Here is a 19,446-nt window from a genome sequence, read left to right on the forward strand (position 1 = left end):
TCTTACTCCAAAGGGTTTATTGAGACAAGTTTCACGTACAAGTCAGGGCAGAGGGGATGGGACTTATAAACAGGAACCTGGGAGGGGGGCCTGGGGGCACAGGGTGGAACCCAAAACAGAGTGAAATAAATAGAGGAAGAGAGTGAAGGGTCAGGAGTGGAAACGGACAGACTATCACACAGTGATAACAACATGGGGGAAGGGGGCTCCATTAAAATCCCATTTATTTATACAGATATACAGGGAGTTACGGGGGGCCCAGGGGACCCCACTCCACCCTCCATGCCCTGTGGAGGGGCAAGAGAAGGCTATCTCTCCCCCCATGGGTGACCCCATGGGGGTTTGGGGGGCTGCCCTTGGAGGAGTGTTGGGGGAGGTAGGGTCGGGTGCTCCCCCGAGGGCATCACCTGCTCCCCAGGCAGTTACTGGCCCTGGCGGCTCTGGGTAGTGTCTGGAAAGCTGTGCTGAGGGAACTGGAGGGGAGGGGGATTACTGGGCACGCTGGTGGCGGGGGGAAGAGGCCCCCGCAGGGAGGACGATCTGGCCTGCAGCTGGCTCCAGGGCCCCAGCAGACCCAGAGCAGGGGCATAGGGGGGCCTCCCGCTCGGCTCCCACCTGGGGCCAGGGAGGTGGAGAGGAGCGGTCAGGGGTTCCAAAAGAGAACCCGGCACCTTCTGGCGTCTTGGAAAAGTTGAGCCCCACAGACACCCAGCCATGGATGTGCGGCTCCCGAGAAGGAGGCTCAGAGACCTGGCGTGGGTGTCAGGGTGAAGGGAAAACTCCCAGAGACCATGCTGGAGGGCGATTCCTGAAGGAGGCCGCGCCCGGCGGGAGGCCGTGGGAAGGGCCTCCTGGGGAGAGGGCCAATAGCACCACCAGGCCCCAAGGCAGGCAGGAGGCAGCCAGGCCTCGGGGCCTCCAGACCAAGGCCGGGAGTCACCTGTGGGAGACAGAGGGGAGGGGAGGCTGGACCACAATCTCCAGGGTGCCAGAGGTCAGGCAGCTCCAGCCCCTCCTCTGAACGCCTGGGGCGACCGTGGTAATTCTCGCAGGGCATCCCAGCTAGGGAATTGGGATTTGGCACCCTCTGGAAATGCCAGGCGGGAGTGAGGGTGCCGGGGGCTTCTGCCCTCCCAACCCAAGCCTCCATCCCTCCATCCCCTCACCTCAGTGCCACTGCCCGGCCCCGCCCCCCCAGCCAGCGTGGTGGCCTGGGCTGGGGGGCCAGGTGGGCATCATACGAAGACCTTGGCCAGGGCGTCGGCGCCCGCGCTGGCGATGAGGGCCTTGCTGGGGTGGCAGGCAACCGCGTGGATGGCCTCCTCATGCTTCTTGCGGTGGGCCGTGATCTCCTGAACGCACGTCTTGTTGTCCAGGCTCCACAGACGCAGCGAGCAGTCATGGCCTGTGCGGGTGCAGGAGCAGGAGAGGCTGTCGCCCAGCAGCTCTGGGTCCTCCAGCTCCCTGCCCAGAACCGCCTCCCGAACCCGGCCGTCTTGGAGACAGCTGAACGGTCCTGGCCACCCCGCCCTCTGCCACCCACCATGGCTCATGCCTTTGTGCGTGCACTCGTTTGCTGACATCCCGGCGCAGGGTGGGCTCTGGTCAGGCCAGCACACCCCCTTCACCCCCCTGGGGAGTTTCAGCCCCTTCTCCATCTGCCCGAGTCCCAGCCATGCCATAGAGGAGCAGCCCTGCGGTCACTGGGCTTGGTGTCTTTATCCACAAACGGCAGGTGCCCTAACTGCTAACACGTCTTGTGGGGACTGAGAGTCAGACAGGCCTGAAAGTCAATTCCTGCAACCCGCTGGGCTGTGACCAAGTGAAGTGACTTCTCTAGGCCCAGTTTCCACGTGTGTGCAATGGGGGCTGCAGTACCAACATCATTCAAATGCAACGGGGCCATGTGGGAGCACACCTACTGTGGCTCCCGTGTTGTCCCCACCCCCGTGACCACTCTAACCAGCCACAGAGGGGCTCCTGACCCCTGCTCGGACAGCACTCCCACCAGCACCCCAGCCTCAGAGAGCCCCCAAGCACTCTTCTCCCACTCCTGCAGGGAAGGGCACGCGCCCTCACTCCTGAGGGGCCAGGAGGCTCCCAGCTTACTTCCTGACATCAGGAAGACGCCATTGGGGTCCACGGCGAGGCAGGTGACCGCGTCCAGGTGGGCGACCATGGAGTGCACCAATTTCCCTGCAGGGAGAGAGAGTGGGCGACAGGTTCCTTTTCCACTCTGCGCCCAGCCTGGAAAGGTGCAGGGGTTAGCGGGGACACAGCCTCCAAGGTGGACCCTGGGAGGTCTCCATCTGAGCCGGGCTGACCCCTGCCCCTCACCAGCACAGGTGAGCGGGGCCTGGGGAGGCTGGGCCTCACCTGTGCGGTTGTCCAGGAAACGGATGCCTCTGTCGTCATGGGCGGTGATTGTGAGGGGCTGGCTGGGGTGACTCACCACCTGGTTGATCTGGGTTGGGCCTGAAAAGGAGAAAGAGCAGAAATCAAGGGGGAAAGAATCAGGAAGACCAGGAGGGACAAAGGTGAGAGGAGAGCCGCCATCCCACCCCCGTCCTCTGCCGAGACGTCAAACAGGGCTGGGCCCCTGGCCGCTCCCTCCCGGGCCCAGGGCTTCTCCATCTGTGCTGTGGCCCTGGGGCGAGCAGGAGGGGTGACGACCGTGAAGGCGGTGCTTCTGCTCCACCAGGCGGCCCACAGGAGAGTCCCCGGGGATGTCTCTCCCCCAGCCCTCCGGAGCTGTCCATAAAGGCACAGTGACTGGGACTCGATCTCCGTCCTGCTCGGAGCCCTGGAGAGGGCAGAGCAGCCACCATCCACTGACTGGGCAATAGGAGAAAGAAGTCCCAGGAGAAACTGGGGCCCTGGAAGCATTCAGACCTCAGCCCCTGGCCCTGGGCTCCCCCTTACCGCTGTTCCCCCGGGAGTCCAGCGTGAGGAGGGCACTGCCAGCCTCCAGGTCATACAGGACAGTGTCGCCAGAATGGAAGGAGGCCACGATGTGGGCAGGCTCGGTGCTGGTGAAGGCCACTGAGGTGGGGGTCCCGTGATCTGAAGGCGGAGGGGACAGAAGGCTGCCAACAGCCCCGCTCCTGCCCTGTGGCGGGAAGCCTAGGCCCCTGTCAGGAGTCACCCTCCTCCGGGGGCCTCCACCCCAGGTGTCACGGCCCCCCACGGCCCCACGCCCCGCCCCTCACCGCTGGCTGTGGAGAAGGTGCAGAGGCAGGTGGGGCTGCTGCTGCTGGGGTCCCAGATGCGGACGGTGCCATCGGCAGAGCAGGAGGCCAGGCGCTGGGAGGCGGGACTGAAGGCCAGGCCCCACACCGCGTCCCCGTGGCCCTCCAGGACGTGGCTCAACATGCTCGGGTCTGGGCCAGCCGGAGGGAGGAGAGGGCTGCATCAGGGCCACGGCCCCGCTCCAGCTCGGACAGCCCGGGAGCGCCGGCTCTGCCGAGTCACCCCCCAGTCCTCGTGCCCTCAGAGCTGCTCAGGCTCTGACCGCGGGCCAGCTGTTCTCTGAAGGTTTCAGGCTTTCAACACCCCCAGAGTGGAAGCTCCAGAGGGAGGGATTATCTGGCTCCCTGCCCTTCCCCCAGGCCCATGACAGTGCCTGGCACAAAGCCCTGTTTGGGACGTACCTTTTAAGACTCAGTTAAGGGAACAAGGACCGAGACTTCTGCAGCCTGGCCCCTGGAGTCAGCCCTACCCTCCGTCCCCGCGGTCTTTTCTTGCCCACTCTCTCCTCCAAAGCCCTCTGGTTGTTCCCACCACGGCCTCCCTGATCACTCGGGTCCATGTGGGGTGCTCTGGCTGGGCCCTGCTGACACCCAACGTGTGACAGCCTGCCAGGCGAACAGCAGACACTGCCTGGGGCTGACCCCTGACCTTTGACAGGGTGAGACGATCCTGAGAGGAGACACAGATCCCCAAACTCTGCCCCAACACGCTGCAGCATGGAGCCAGGTGTGTGATCAAAACCATTATCAAAAGAGGTGTCAGAGGACAGGCACACGGACACTGAACAAAGGGGACAGTCTGCTCACCTCTCCACCAGATATTAGACCCTGCAGCCCGGCCCAGCTGGCGTCTCCACCTCCCCTGCCCTGCCTCCTCCGCTCGACCACGCAGATGCAGGCAGAGACCAGAGTGCTGCCAGGGCCCACCACGCCTTCCCCTGGTTTGTCCCAGAGCTCCACCCGAGTGAGCTGCTCTGCACCGCTCACCCATCGCGCCCTTGCCGCCTCGTCTCATCTGACCCTCGGTCACGTGCTGAATCTCCCGGGCCCAGGCTTCACCAGAGTGGGAGCCCTTGGCGTTCCCTCCCGAATTCTTCAAGTATGAAGCCTGGGTGCTGAGGAACCAAGAGGCCCCCGGGGGCAGGTGGGTGGGGGAAAGGAAAACGGGAGGGAGCTGTCCTCACCGTAACCGTCGTAGGGGTCCATGTTGAGGTCTGGAATCTTCCAGCTATGGATGCGGGCGTCTGCCCCACCACTGTAACAGTATTCACTGTGGCTGCCCATGGCCACGGCCAACACGGGGCCCCTGGAGGATACGGAGGTGGGGTGAAGGGGGGGACCAGACACTCTGGGCTCGCCTCCTCCTCTCAACAGGACCTGAGGGTGTACCACTAGCGTATTTCAAGGCTGCTGAAAAGGAACCCAGCAGCTGGACCACTGGTTGGGCCACCCAGGCTAGCTGCTCGTCCCCAGCCTCCCCCCTTCTCTAAAGGCTGTGCCGAGAACCAGCTGTGGAGCACTGGAAGCCTGCACGCCCTCCAGAGCAGGGCAGGGTATGTGCAGAGGGCCACGGGGACCTGGAGCCTTTTGGCCACCCTGCCGTCTGCCCTGGCTCCCAGGATGGCAGTGAGCGGACCAGGGGCAGGCTGCCACGGGGGCAGGGGCATTTCCCTACCTGTGAGCCCGGAAGGCGTGGATAGGCTCCACATCTAGTGCGGCGTTCCTGTAGATAGGCAGAGGAGACGGGAGTGACCCTGCGCCCCCATGCCTGGATGCCCCCACCCTCCACCCCGGGGCTGCGGCCCTCACTTCTTGGCCGTGACTGCCTTCTGGAGGTTCCAGAGCTTCAGCGTGCCGTCCTCGGAAGCGGTGAGCAAAGCCGACTGGCTGTGATGGAAAGCCAGGGAGCGGATGCCGTCGTAGTGGGAGCGGAGAGTGAACTTGGGGTTCCAGGTCTTCTTGAAGGCATCTTTGCTGTCAGACAGCTGGGGTGGGGGAGCTGCCTCAGGGTCTGCCCATCCCGGCCGGTGGTCCCCATACCCAGCCCCACATGGAGCCGCGTGTGGCACACAGGAGCCTCTGGCCCAGGCCGGACCGCTTCCTTCTCGCCGCACGCAGCGCCCCCTCACTCGCTCAGCGAGTTCCTGCAGTACGCAGGGCCCATGCTAGCTTCTGAGGAGGCAATGGTGAGCCCAAGCCCGGGGGTGTCCCCGTTCAAAAGAGCCTGGGGGAGATGTCAGAGATCATCTCCACTGCAGAGACGATCAACAAGCAGTGCCATGAATTTCAGATGCATGGAGAGAAGGTGCCGGGCAGCCCGTCCTCCTCTGTGCGGGTCAGTAAGGCTTTCCTGGGGAGCTGACACGTGACCAGCACGTTATAGGTAAATGAAGGGGAGAGAGTGCGGAAACGGAATGTGCCAAGTCCCCGAGGCAGAGGGAGCGAAGGCGGATCTTGAGCTGAGAGGAGGCCAGGGGCGCAGCAAGTGAGGGAGAGCAGCAGGGAAGGAGGCCTAGAGGGCTGGCCCACACTCAGAAACCTGCTGCTCCTTCTCAGGGATGGGGGCCCCTCGGGAGGGTTTAGAGCCGTGACTACTCCACAGCGGGGGTGCTGGACTGAGGAAGAGGAGAGTGGCTGCAGAGAGAGGCGGGAGGAGGTCCCAGGGGAAGTCTCCCGGGGAGTGGAGCAGGGGACCAGCACATGCAGCAGGGAGAGACCAGGGAGCAGCGTCCACAGGCCTCTGGGGGAAGAGTCCCCAAGACACCACAGAGGGCCTGATGGACCATGGTGTCCCTCTCGAGGTGGGGGGCTCGGGGAGGGCCCCTGGGGAAAGGAGACGGGCAGACTGTCAGGCAAGCCTCAGTGCCCTGCCCTAAGATGAGGTGCACCCCGACAGACCCCTACATCTGGGCTCTGTCCCTTGAGGTCATCGCTTCTGCCAGTTGTTCAGGACTAGAAGGTCTACCCCCTCAAGCACATGCAGCCCCCCGGGGGGGGCATGTCTTCATTTCATTTTGGGGGAGCAGAAGAACCCTGCATCTTCCTGCTCAGACTCTCCCAACCCGCCCCCGCCACCCTCCCAGAGTGCCTAACCTGGCTGAGATCACCAACCACCTGGAGTCTCGCTGGAAGCTGCGCTGAGTGTCCTACCACAGGAACAAGCTCACACGCACCCACTTCAGAGATGCCCAGAGAGCCAGTGGCCTGGCCACAGATCTCAGGTTCAGGACACTGGCCCTGTCTTTCTGCATTCCAGCTCCTCTGCCCCGCCAGCCTCCACTCATACCAGATCAGCCTGATTTTTTTTGTGTGTGACTGGAGGTCACCTTCCCGTCCACAATCCCCGCCTCCTGCACAGACTCCTACCCGTTCTGCCCCACCCCAAAGGCACCTGCTGCCTCTGATGCTATATTCGGACTCAGCATCCCTTTGCCCCTGCTTCGCGCCCATAGTGGGTCCTGGACTTAAGCTGCAGGAAGCCTGGGGTGGGAGGGAGCACTGCGGAGAGGAGGAGCCTGGCAGTGAATGAAACCCAGGCTTCGGTGACCCCGTCCAGTCCCAGCGCCTGCCTGCATCAGCATCCCTGTGACACAGCGTGAGCTGGCGAACAATCGCACATCGTCCTGCTGCGTGAGGGGCTGGGTGCAGGCAGGCACCCGGCCAGAGCTCAGCCAGTCCCAGCACTGCGCCGGATGCCTGGGGGGGCCCGAGAGGGGTGGGGCACCCCAAGGACTTACATCACAGCTGAGGTCGTTGTCGTTGGTGACGGTGAGATCTGCCAAGTCCCCCAGGCTCACCTCCCCGCCCCCGATAGTGTCCATGATGAAAACGTCTGAGGAGAAGCCAAAGGAACCTGGTAGGGGGAGGGGAGGGAGGGGGCAGAGAGGGGCCGGGAGAGAGAGAGAGAGACAGAGAGAGGCGGAGAGAGGTGAGAAGGGAGACAGAGAGGCAGGGAGAGAACAAGATCAAGAATCACAGCTGGAAAGAAAGAGACAGGGAGAGCCAGACAGACAGACAGGGCAGGACAGACAAAAAGAGGGAGATAGAGATAGACAGGCGAACTTTTGGGACAAGGAGGCTACAGACCAGAGGCTGGGCCTCGACCCTGAGGACACAGAAGCCCGGGGCTTAGCTCTGCAGCCTCCCTCTGCCGTGGGCTCCTCAGGACTGGGCCAGGGTGCAGGGGCCGCTTACCTTCGTGGGGCCGGGGCTGGGGGGTGCCAGGAGGTGGGCCAGTCACTTTGGGGGGCAGCCCATCCACATCCCGAAGGTCAGCCAAGATCCCCTGGAGTTTGACCCGCCGGCTTTCTGCAGGCACAGGGCGCAGGCGGGCAGGCGTCACTAACTGGCCACTCAGCCACGTGGGGAGGGTGCTATCCTGCCACTGTGGGGGCGCCGGGGAGCCCTGGGCTCCAAGTGGGGGTGGGGGACAGGCAGAGGAGACAGACGGAGAGGGGACTCTGCATGGCCTCAGTCCCCCGTCATCCTACGTGACCCCAGGGGCCTCAGAGCTCAGAGTCACAGGACAGGAAGCGCTGCCCCCCTGCCTCCCCCGCCCTGGGTCTGCATCCTGTTCCCCCTCCCCATCCCCCCAGGTCCACCAACTGGCCAGGGGTGAAGGGCTGGAGGCCCTGCCTCAGGAAGAGCTGGGCCTGCCTGTGACCCCCTGAGATTTTCCAGGGAAGGGGAGAGGGCCTGGCCACAGCGATGCAGCCTCCGGCTCTCCGGAGCCACTCTCCCCTTAGGAAGTATATCCGTCCGGTGGGGACCCTGGGGCAGGAAGCAGCTGCAGGCTGCAGGCGGCAGTGTGCGCCCACGGTGAGGAAGGCCGGTTAGGAAACCCCCAACTCACCCAGTTCATGGTGGGTCCCCTCTCCAGCACATCGCCTTGGGTCCGGAGAGCCCTCCCCATCCTCTCCTGAGCCCAGGAAATCAAACTCGTTGATGGCATCCTCTGAGTCGTCCTCCTCGTCTTCGTCCTCCATCTCAGGAACCAGGGCCTTGGATGGCAGCTGGGGCGTGGAGACCACCAGAGAGAGGTCAGGGCCCAGCCTACTTGGTCTCAAAGAGCAGAAAAACCAGGGTTCCTGGCCAGCCCCAGTCCCACACCCTGACGCCATGCTCCCCCTACTGGAAGCCCTCAGGGCTGCACCTCTCTAGGGCTCCTGGGCCGTGCCAGCCCCCAAGCCTGGCTCTGGAGACCCTTTTTGCTGCTGCCTGCCGTGACCCCCACACAGGGCCCTCCTCCTCTCGCTCAGGCTGTTCCTGCTCCCCCGTGCCCTGCCTCCCAGCCCAGTACACTTCTCAGGAACAAACGTCAGATAATATGACAACCTGTTTCGGGGGCGAGGGAAGCTATATTTGGGTGTATGGGTATACGGGCGTGGAAGGAGACACTACAAAGTGAGATCAGATCCGTGGATACAACAGTAATGACGATGAACACTTACCACGGTGCCGGCCTCTCTGGGTTACTCAGTGCACTGACTCAGCTTCGCATATATGATTTCACAATCCCACGAACAGTTATCACTCTTCTAATTATTACTCCCATATTACAGATTAAGGAAACTGAGGCTGAGCAGAATGAAGCCCCTTGCCCCAGGTCCAAGCCACTCCACATACATCAAAGACAAGCTTTGGGCTGTGAGGCTACCTGGGGGTCTCCAAGTCTTCCTGGTAACCTCCTATACTGGCTGCATTTTTGTTTTCTTATTTAACAAGCAGGAGCTACTTTTAGAATGAGAAAACACCCCAGTTCTTCCTTTCTGAGAAACAGAACGCTGGGTGAGTGAATACAGAGTCTGAGTTTTCCCACACTTGGCCGTAACCAGGGCTGAGAACCAAATGCTCTCATTTTCCTCAGTCCACAAGCTTGGAGCCCATCCCAGGCCTGTGAACGGAGGGGCAGCATCGCGCCTGCGTCTCCCCTCATGAGGTGACATCTCACACGTAGTCCGTTAGCCTCCCGGTTCCTAAGCACCACTATGTTTAACATCAAGTGCCGTCCAGGAGGCACTTCAGAGACTGCACTTACGTCGCTTAAAGAGTTTCAGAGTTTTCAAAGACCGTTTGGATATGAGTTCTGCTTTCAGTGCTGGCTTAGGATACAGCTCGCCCTCAGCACTGGGACTCTGGGACCAGTGGACTCAAACACCACCTCTTCCAGGAAGTCTTCCCCCTCCTCAGTGTCCCCAGCTTGGGCCCTGCTTCAGTCAGGCTGCGAATTCCTCCGGGGCTCGGGTGACTCCATCCCAGAGGCTCAGCACCCCAAGCTGGGTCTCAAGGGTACGGACATGGAGGTGGCTGCGCTAGGGCATTTTGAGGGGCCAGCCTCTGGCCTGTGTGGGAGGAGGGGGATGGGATGTGACTGCCTTCCCCTTCCTTTCTGGGAGAAGACCTAGGGTCAAGGTTCAGACGGCCTGCCCAGAGAGACGATGGTAGGGCTCAGTCCCTGAGACGGGCCTTGCTTCTCTTTCACCTCCTGGGACCGTCGGTGCCACGCGCCTGCCTGGTGTGAACTCATTTATTTTATTTTTCAAACATACAGATTTTACTTATTCATTCATTTTTGGCTCTGCCATGTGGTGGCTTATGGGATCACAGTTCCCTGACCTGGGACTGAACCTGGGCCGCAGCAGTGAAAGCGCCGGGTCCTAACCACTGGACCACCAGGGAACTCCCAGGACTCATTTTAATGAATTCCTCAACAACTCAGAAACAAGACTACCAATCTCTGAGGCTGACACCATGACAAAGAGAATCACGTGTCCCTGGTTATAGAGCCAGGCCAGTGGCCACTCTGGGAGGCACTCATGGGTGGGTCTCCTGAATCGCGGTCTGGTTACTGAAGGTCAGCTGGTGGAGACAGAGGCCTGGGGAAGCGTGAGACCCTGAACAGTGAACTGCCTGACGGGGCGTGTGGGACCGCCGCAGGGAGCACGCAAGCATTTCTAACAGGAGCGCAGGGCAGAGGGCAGGTTTCCCAGAGGGGGCTGAGGGAGACCTGAGAAAGGAGTGGAAATCCACCAGGGGGCAGGAGGGACCAGGCGTTCTGGACTCGGAGACACCCTGCTCTTCCTGGAACCCCAAGGCCAGCGCTCCGGCTCCGGGCGCTCCGGTCCCCTCAGCGCACTCTCTGAGCACCGGACCCTGCGCTGAGCCATGGTGGGGGCCCTGGATACAGAGTGGAGGCCGGGGCAGGCCGGACACCAGACAGGGAGGACCCAGGGTGGTCCCGGTCAGAATGGGGCAGCCGGTAGGAGATTCCTGACCTTCTAGGGAGAAGGGGAGCAAGGGCGAATCAGAGAAGGCTTCCTGGAGAAGGGGGTGTCTGAGGCGGGTCTGAGGAGGGAGGGCTGGAGTTCGGGTGGGAAGAGACGGTCAAGGAAAGCCCCCGAGGCTGTCTCCTCTCCCACAGGCCCCCCTTCATGGGTGCGTGTCCCTGCCTGTGACTACCTATAAGCCCACTGCTGGCCACAAGCTCCTTCCTGCAGGGACCAGACCTCTGTGTCTCCATGTCCTCGCTGCCAGCACAGAGCCTGGCCCAAGAGGTCTACACTGACAGGTGAGACCAGGCCCCGCCTAAGGACAGTGCCATCAGGATGGCAAGAGCACTGGGCTCTGGCAGTTCAGGAGCAGGGGTGAAACGTGGTGGGAGCCCAACCTCCAGGCCAAGCTGAGAAGACCTGGACTCTCCCGCCACCTTGTAAGCAGTGTCCCTGGGCCTGGGTCCGGCCACCAGCAGACTGGACACTCGCATCCTACAAAGTGCCCCCCAGAGCTCCCCAACCTGACTCCAGGCTAAGCTGGCGGCTCGGCCACATCCCCTAAGGGTGCTGGGGAGGGAACAGAAAAGACCCACACAGCCCCTGGCTTGGGGAGCTCACAGTCTACTGCAGGAGACAGCCGGGGGTGCGCCAGAACATTTCCAAGTCCCACTGTGGTTGGGCTGGCGGGAAGGAGAACGCGCCATGAGAGGGCATCTTGGGGCTGGCCTGGCCTGGTGATTCAGAAAGGCCACTTGGAAACATCAGAGCCCAACGAGGGAATGTGGAGAGAACGATGAGGGTACAGTTGGAGAAAGGGTTGCCCTGACAAAAAAGACCAAGGCGCTTCGAAAGGGACCAGAGGCCACAGCACGGCTGGACAGGAGACGGGGACGTGGGGAAGGGATGGACCAGTCCTCAGAGGAGCCCGAGAACGCCCCCGGAGGCCCTCTGCATGCAGGGGGGTCCTCCTGCATAGGGGCCCCCCGGACTCGTGCCCTCACCTTCACGCGCTGCTTCTTGTGCTGCACGCTGTCCAGCTCGTCGTCCTCGTCACTGTCCTCGTCCTCGCAGTTCTGCAGGAAGGGGATCTGCTCCAGCACTGAGCCGCCCAAGCGTTCTTTGCCGTCCTTGCCGGCCGCATTCCTGCCCAGGACAGGGGGGCAGAGGGGCTGTCAGTCCTGCCAGACGACAAAGCTCGGCTGGGAGTGCGCGGAGGCTGGGGGGCAGGAGCCTGACCCCAGAGGAGCCTTGACTGTGACCCCGCACAGGGCTTGGAGCCCAGCCTCGGCCAGGCGCACCCCGGTTGGACCCCTCACTGAGCTCTGACCCTCCCCCAGTTCCAGACCAGCCCCCGACCCTGACCACACGTCCCCTGCGTGTGCCGAGTCAGACAGAGAGCTGGTCACCAGATCGCCGCTGACTCTGCAGCCCTCATCCCCACGGCCGAACCACATGCACACAGGGCAGGGAGTGGCAGGGACACACCCGGCGACAGCAAAGTGGGACCGGACCGGTCAGCCCGGGACTGCTCGGGCCCCTCACGGCCTGCGCCCTCCCCACGCCAGACGGCACCGCCTGTCCACCTTCGGGCCTGCTGTTGAGTGGCTCCCTGGGGATGACAAGTTTGAGCCAAGGAGGTCATTTGCCACCAAACGTGACTTGAGGGCAGAATTTGAAGTTCAGATAAATGCGGACGGGCTCCCAAAAGGAGGCTACCACCGGACTGATGCTCCAAGCGTCCTTGTCAGCTGCCCGGGAGGACAGGTGCCACTCGGTAGAGACCCCACAGCCCTCACTTCCCAGCCTCCCTGCTCAGGCTTTCGTCCCCCACGCGAGCTGCCTCCGCCCAGCCCCCTGCTCCTCTGGGGGCCTCCACACGTGGCACGGGCTCCTTCCTTGGCGCCATCTCTGCGCCCTCTGCCTCAGTGACTGCCCAGCCCCGTGGTTTTCAAGCCCACCTGTGTGCTGGTGAACTGGAGATACAGTCATGAGTCAAGCGCTGCCCCTACCCTAGCCACGGGGCTCCCAGAGACCTCGCACACTCCCCTCGTTCTGAATGGCCCCCCTGAAGCCCCCCACTCATCTCCTCCATCTGGGTCAGCACTGCTCCCAGCTGCTCAGACCCCACCCTCCAGTCACCCCAGTTGCTTTGCCACTCCCCCCACAGCCAGTCCTTTCATTATCACCAGCTCCCGCTGAAAACCTGCTGAGAAGCGGACCAGCCTCACCCCTCCACTGCTGACGTCCACCGTCTCTGGCCTGGACGTCTCTAGGAGTCTCCGACCGGCCCTCCCTGCTCCCAGCCCGGCCCTCAGTCTGCCTCTCCATCTCAAAGAAGACCAAGATGATGTCACACCCTGGCTCAAAACCACAAGCCCATCTCTAAGCTCCTTATCGTGGCCCGTGAGGCCCACTGTGATTGGACTCCTGAGATTTCAGCCTCACCACAGACCACGCACCACACGCTGGCAGCGCTGCCGCCACACCCGCCTCTGCCTGCTCCTGGGCGTGCCGGCCCCTCCTGTCCTGGACCCTTTACCGAGGACACTCCCCTCCCGGCTACTTGGCTGGCTCGGCCTCCACGCCACGCAGTTCTCTGCCCAAACGTCATCCTGTCCTAAGCAGTCCTGCTTCTCCCATCGCCCTTTTTCTTTTAAATTAAGATTTTTTTTTTCTTTTTTGATGTAGATTGTTTTAAAAGTCTTTACTGACTTTGTTACAATATTGCGTCTGTTTTATGTTTGGGCTTTTGGCCACGAGGCATGCAGGATCTTAGCTCTCGACCTGGGAAAGTCTTAACCACTGGACCGCAGCGAAGTCCCTTCCCACTGCCTTCTCACTGCCTTTCATAGACCTCCTCACATCATCAGCGATTTATTTTCTGACAAACAACCGATGAGAGAATGAGCAAGGGAGAGCTCCTGGGGGGCAGTGACCACGTGTCGTGCTATGCCCCCCAGATCCCCCAGGGACTTGGCGTTTGCTGGGGAGTGTGCAGGCTGGCGCCTCGGGCGGGGCCGGGCCGGAGGGGAGCTGTGGAGCGCAGCAGCATGGAGGTGACGCCAGGGGAGGGCCACCCAGGGGGACCCAGGACAGAACCTGCACATTCCACAAGGGACAGAGGGTTCCGGAGCAGAGGAACCCACGATTCACTCCAGAAGGACGCGACTCCAGATCATGGACTGACCTCATGGGGGGTGGGGTGGGGGGACACCCTCCAGACCCCAGGGCTCACCTCTTGATCTGCTCCTCGATCTGTTTCACCAGCAGCGACTCCCCACCGCTGAGCCCCCCGGGGGCCGGCGGGGCCCTGGGGCCCCCTTCGCTGGGCTCGGCGGCCCCGTTGAGCTCTAATGAGCGGCCCAGCAGGGAGCGCACACGCTTGGACCGCATGTCCAGGATGGTGTCGGTGTAGCCGACCTCTTCCAGGTACCTGCGGGGAGGCGGAACCAGGACAGGTCTACAGGAGAGGCGGAACCTGGGTGGGTCAGGTGCCACATGGCTTCTTTCTATACTGCAGGGGCAGATGTGAATTGGGCCAGCCTTTTTGGAGAAGCAACTGAAGACAACACACCCAAATCTCACATAAGCGTTCCCCTGACCCTGCTGCTTCCCCTTCGAGACTACTCCCGGTGGAAGCCTTCTATGTGGGTATCGTGCTGTCGCAGACGCTTACAGAGACAGTGTACATCTGGGGGACCTAAAGGCAGGGGCCGACCCACACTTCTGCTGACGAGGACTGCAGAAGTAGATGTCTGGTGGGACACCAGCCACAGGATAAACAAGGCAGAGTGCCAAGTGCTCAGTGGCGACTGACCCCTTGCGAGCCCGTGGACTGTAGCCTGCCAGACTCCTCTGTCCAAGAATACTGAAGCAGGGTGCCATCCCTTCTCCGGGGGATCTTCCCGACCCACGGATCAAACCCGTGTCTCTTAACAGCTCCTGCATTGCAGGCGGATTCTTTACCACTGAGCCACCTGGGAAGCCCAAAGAGGAGAGGGCCATGCTAAATAAATAGCACAACAGAAATTGTAAGTTAAGTGTTCCTTACAATTCAAGTGTTTGTTAAAAAGAAAAAAAAAACAAGGCGCCCCTAAGGATAGACCACACAAAAACACACATTTGTATCACGCCCCGCACCAGGCCTAGAAAGAAACACACTGAGCTTCAGAGCAGTGACCTCCTCTGCAGAACGAGTTCAGGGAGGTCAGCAGGAACTTCCGTCATTACTCTCCACACAAGCACTTACCACCACCATGATTACAAAACCTGAAGCCAGCTGAGACTGGCCCAAATGTCTAAAAAAAGGGAACAAAATTCAACTATAGGTATCTGTGGCTTCAAAACACTGGAGACAGGAGTCCCTGGCTGGTCCTCAGGGGGCGCCCGCAGAACCTTTTCTGTTGACCGTGACCCTGGCGCTTGGGCAACAGCAGACGCAGCATCTGGGGCATGCGCATGTATGTCTGAGGCTCCCCTGCCCCCACCACCAGGGAGAGGTGCGGAGGGGGAGCTGGGCTCTGGGGATGGGTTCCTAAGATCACATGTCAGACCCTCCGCTTATTAGCTGGGACCTTCTGCAGCCCTCTCTGAACCTCGTTTTTTCATCTGTGAAAATGAGGGGAACACTAGCAGTTACACTGCCTAGGGATTTACATGAGGAATCCTGGAGCACCAGGCATTTTAGCCCAGTGCCAGGCACATAACAGGTACCTGGCAGGCGTTGCCTGGGACAATCCTTCTGTCATCACTGTTTGCATGCCCTTTAAGCTAGCAACTGCAACTACACTCTCCGACGTTTAGCGTAAGGAAATCAAGGATACGGACAAATAACTTCCTGGTGTTTGTCACACTGTCTATTAAAAAACTGCCTTCAACAAAATACACAAGAAGAGACTGGCCACAGGAAGTTACGACTATCCACGTAACATACGATTACTTAGGTCTTGAAATGATGCAACATAACTAATTTATGCGGAGAAATGTTCACAACATGTAACAAAAGCAATGCCTTATGAAAGAATGCAAAGGGGGAACCCCCGCTTTTATAAAACACACACACACACGCACAAATACATATATACAGAAGAGAAAGCCTGTATGTCAAAATGTTTACAGGGGCATGAAATTCCCTGGGTGGTGGAATGATGGGTGATTTTTGTTCTTTTCTGTGTTTTCCTGTTTCCCAAGTTTTCTAAAACACATATATCTCTTTAATTAAAAACAAAAGAAATTTAACTATCCCTTGGGTGGGGGGAAAAAAGGCACATGGGATTGCCTTCCAAGCGTGGGGGTCCCCCAGGGCTGCCTCCTGCCAGGCTTCCTGCGCTCCACCCCACAGGGGGACGGGCCCTCCCGGCTGTGGCCAGCAGGGATCCTGAGAGCTCACGGTCCCCAGTGGGGCAGGAAGGACTGTGGCGTCCCCGGGCTTATCTCCCCCGCCCAGCCTCCGCCCTGGCCCGGCGTGCACTCACTGTCGGAGAAGCTGCCGCCCCTCCTTCCACACCAACGGGCTGTTCTCCAGGGTGACCGACTCCACGGGGCCATTGGAGACTGCGGGGTGGAGAGAAAGGAGGCGGGCTGTCTCGAGGGCACCACCCAGGCGCCCACCACCTCCTCCACCGGCCCTGTCCTCACCCTCAAACCCAAATCAGTCACTGCGGAGCCACCTGCTGAGAGGGCCTGGAGCCTCCCTCTCCCCCTGCCCTCCTCCTCTCTAGTCTCTTTGGGTCACTCCCCAGACCGTCCCCGGACTGTCTTCAGACTCTGTCCTGCTATTTCCCCACACAGGAAACGGGCTGGGCTCTGAGCAAATAGGCAGACGACCGTGGCCCAGGCCGCCCCGGCCGCTTCCCGGCTATGTGGCTTGAGCAGGTCGGTTTACTTCTCTGAGCCTCAGTTTCCTCATCTGAGAAACAAAGTTAACAGCCACAGCACCCACCTCCTGGGACTGCTGTGAGGACTGAATGAGGCAGCCTGTTTACTTTCCTCATCGAGTATTTATCGGGCATCCATTATGTGGCCAGCTAGGTGCCTGGACTGTATCAGTCAACACAGACCCCTGTCCTTGTGGAAGGCACTCTGGTCGGCATCCGACAAGAACAACGGTCGCCGTCAGCCTCACCTTGTGAACACACCACACTCTTCCACGTCTCCGCGCTCCTGGACCCCCCTCCCTCCACCTGGAACACCCTCCCTACTTCCCCGATGGTGAACTGATGCCTCTTTCTGGGAGCTCCGACCCTCAGGGGCCTCGTGTGTCTGCCTCAGACAGACAGAGGGACAGCGGACAGGACTCCCAGGCCTCCCCCGCCCCCTGCCCCGCACAGGAGGGCACCAACAGTGAGACGTGACCCCTCCCGGTCCCGGCCACGCCTGCTCTCCGTGGAGCATGGGAGACTTGGGGGTCCATCTCTGCTCTGTCATGCTCGGTTTGCAGGGGGTGGGCACGCGGGGAGGATCAGGCTGGCGGTGCGTACCTGGTTCCGACAGTTCTGGCTTCTTCTCCCCCTGGTTCAGGTCTGTCCCGAATTTCAGTTTATGGTATTTGGCCCTAAAAGGTCAAATGATGAACGAATGAGAGGAACCGAAGCGTTGGCTGGGCCAGCCCTCGCCTCCAGAATCCCAGAGCCAGGGTTCTCGCTCTCCTCCGCCCTGCCCGACTGGGAAGCAGCCGTGGCGGAGGCGGCGGTACAGATGGCACTGTGGCGAGCCCGCTGCTGGGAGCTGGGCACACAGGGCTGCCATCCCAGCTCTGAGTCCTTGAAGAAGTCCTCTCCCTCCAAAAGCCTCACCTGAACCCATCGGGCCCCTGGAAGGCAGGGATGAGACGAGGACTGTGTGGCTCCTCCCACATGGTGGGTCGCTGCCATGATGAAGCCGTTGCTCGCGGTCTGCCCTGAACCCCACCCACGAGGTCCTGTTCTGCCCCCCTCTCCTGGACCGTGCGGTACTGAGTGATGGAGGAGAGGATGCTCCCAGGGGCTCGACCCCTGAAGGCAGGCAGGCCGGGGCATGGCGGGGCTCACCTCTCCTGCTTCAGTGCGTATTCCAGCATCTTAATCCGCCGCACCAGGTCCGTCTTGAGATTCTCCTGCCCCTTCCTCTCTCCCTGGAGGAAGGCTACCTGAGCCTGTGGGCGGACAGAAGGGGATGATAGATGGCAGAGCTCAGGCTCACTGACCTGTGTCCCTCACTCGCTCGGGGACAAGCAGCTCCAGCCCCCCCATCCCCTCCCACCCCAGGGACACACAGCAGCCACTTCTTCAAGCGTGGAGACCCCCAGCCAGGGTTCAGCGGAGCAGTGAGAGGGCGGCTGGATCTGCTTCCCTGTCACCCGTGATGAAACGACTGAAGAGAGACAGACTGGGGACAGCTTGGGGCTCCCATGGCCCCCACCTTTGGGGAGAAGGTGGGGGCGGTAGGTATTAAGAGCCCTGGGCGCCTCCTCCCCCACCCCCGGGCAGGCGCCGTCCCCAGGGTTGTTGGGGGAGGTGGCATGGCCCTGTTCAACCAGAGCTTCTGTCTCTGGGGGGTGTGGGAAGCTGCTTCTGGAGTTTAGGGACAGGAGTGGGTAGCTCGGCTCGGCTTGGCTCCCGCTGCAATGCAACAGCTTTGCCGCCCGACCTCCACGGTGGGGACCAACCGTCCTGCTGGAGTCGGCCCAGAGGAAGGGAGACGTGCCACAGACATGACCCCGGGCCCCTGCCAACCACTTCACACCGTCTGCTGGCCCGGGCTGCCCCCATCTGCTCTGGCCCGTCAACAGGCCTTTTGGAGACACCAACGGCCTTCGAGGCAGGCTCCTGGCCCCCGACCATGCTCCAGAAGCCCAGTGCCAGAGCCCTGAGCGCCGCGCTCCTCCCCAGCTTCCCCTTCAGCGCTCCTCTGACCCCGGCTGGGACCGCCCAAGCTTCAGGCCTGGCTTGGCCACTTCTGAGAGGCACAATCTTACACGGGTCGTCAGCCCTCTCTGAGCCTCCACTTCCCCTTCCAGAAAATGGGGCTCCTGAGAGTGCCTGCCCCTCACTTGTTAAGTTGTTCTCAGTCCAAAGCCTGGCACAGATGAAGGGCTAACAAATGCCAGCTCCCACCTCTTGTTATTTTTATTCTCTCAAAATACTTAATTATTTGGCTGCGTCGGGTCTCAGTTCTGGCATGCAGGCATGCAGGATCTTTCCTTGTGGTCCACAGGCTTCTCTTGTGGGCTTAGCTGCCTCGCTGCATATAGAATCCTAGTTCCCCGACCAGCGATCAAACCGGCATCCTCTGCTTTAGAAGGCAGATTCTGAACCACTGGACCACCAGGGAAGTCCCGGGGCCCAGTTCTTCACAGGAGCTAGGATGCCTGAGACCACGGAGCAGAGGGGTCTGTGGCTGTCAGGCCTCCTTCTCCCCCCGCCCCAGGCAGCTGCATCGTCCTGGAGCTGACCCTCACACATCACGTGCTTGCTGAAGAACTTCTGCAGCTCCCTCAGGAGCCCCCAGACACCTCTGCCAGGTGGTGAACATTCCCAAAGCCTTGCTCCAGGACTGTCCGCCGTTGGTGGCCTCTCAGATGCCCGTGAACACACTTCCTCCTCGCCCTGGGGCTCGAAGCGCCCTGACCTCCCTGCCCCTGGCACTTGTGCCCCACACAGCCCTGTGCCCAAATGCCTCCCATCGCCCGCCGCCTGCTCCAGGGACCAGGTCTCTCCCTCAGGTCAGCAGAGATTCAGATGTGGGCTGAGTACTGCTGAGCACTGGCCTGGGGAAAAGGCACACTCAGACACCGCTGGCGGGGCCACAAACTCACAAACCCCTCCAGCGGGCCATCTGGCCACATCCACAAACATGTTAAATACACATTCCTTTTGTCCTAGCAGTTCCACTTCTAAGGAGTTTACCCCATAAGTATAACTGCAAAGGTAGACTTCCTTCCTTTGCAT

At 61.0% G+C, this 19,446-nt stretch overlaps 1 protein-coding gene across 2 annotated transcripts in view; it reads right to left on the minus strand.

Annotated features, from left to right (window-relative positions):
* The window catches only part of STRN4 (striatin 4), a 24,851-nt gene continuing 5,405 nt past the window's right edge, over positions 1–19,446 (minus strand). Inside the window, exons 2-18 of one of the 2 annotated variants that reach the window (XM_043899578.1) lie at positions 17,548–17,651; positions 16,999–17,072; positions 15,994–16,072; positions 13,755–13,952; positions 11,521–11,662; positions 8,101–8,260; positions 7,443–7,556; positions 6,986–7,101; positions 5,058–5,233; positions 4,924–4,971; positions 4,433–4,554; positions 3,210–3,380; positions 2,923–3,063; positions 2,377–2,475; positions 2,110–2,196; positions 1,167–1,405; positions 1–940 (exon numbers count right to left, since the gene is read on the minus strand). In XM_043899578.1, the coding sequence (XP_043755513.1) occupies positions 1,236–1,405; positions 2,110–2,196; positions 2,377–2,475; positions 2,923–3,063; positions 3,210–3,380; positions 4,433–4,554; positions 4,924–4,971; positions 5,058–5,233; positions 6,986–7,101; positions 7,443–7,556; positions 8,101–8,260; positions 11,521–11,662; positions 13,755–13,952; positions 15,994–16,072; positions 16,999–17,072; positions 17,548–17,651 (2,001 nt within the window). In that variant the 3' untranslated portion in view covers positions 1–940; positions 1,167–1,235. The remainder of the gene's footprint in view (positions 941–1,166; positions 1,406–2,109; positions 2,197–2,376; positions 2,476–2,922; positions 3,064–3,209; positions 3,381–4,432; positions 4,555–4,923; positions 4,972–5,057; positions 5,234–6,985; positions 7,102–7,442; positions 7,557–8,100; positions 8,261–11,520; positions 11,663–13,754; positions 13,953–15,993; positions 16,073–16,998; positions 17,073–17,547; positions 17,652–19,446) is intronic. The other variant, XM_043899579.1, reaches the window with a different exon arrangement.

This window comes from Cervus elaphus, chromosome 4 (genome assembly GCF_910594005.1).
Source record: "Cervus elaphus chromosome 4, mCerEla1.1, whole genome shotgun sequence".
Taxonomy (NCBI): domain Eukaryota; kingdom Metazoa; phylum Chordata; class Mammalia; order Artiodactyla; family Cervidae; genus Cervus; species Cervus elaphus.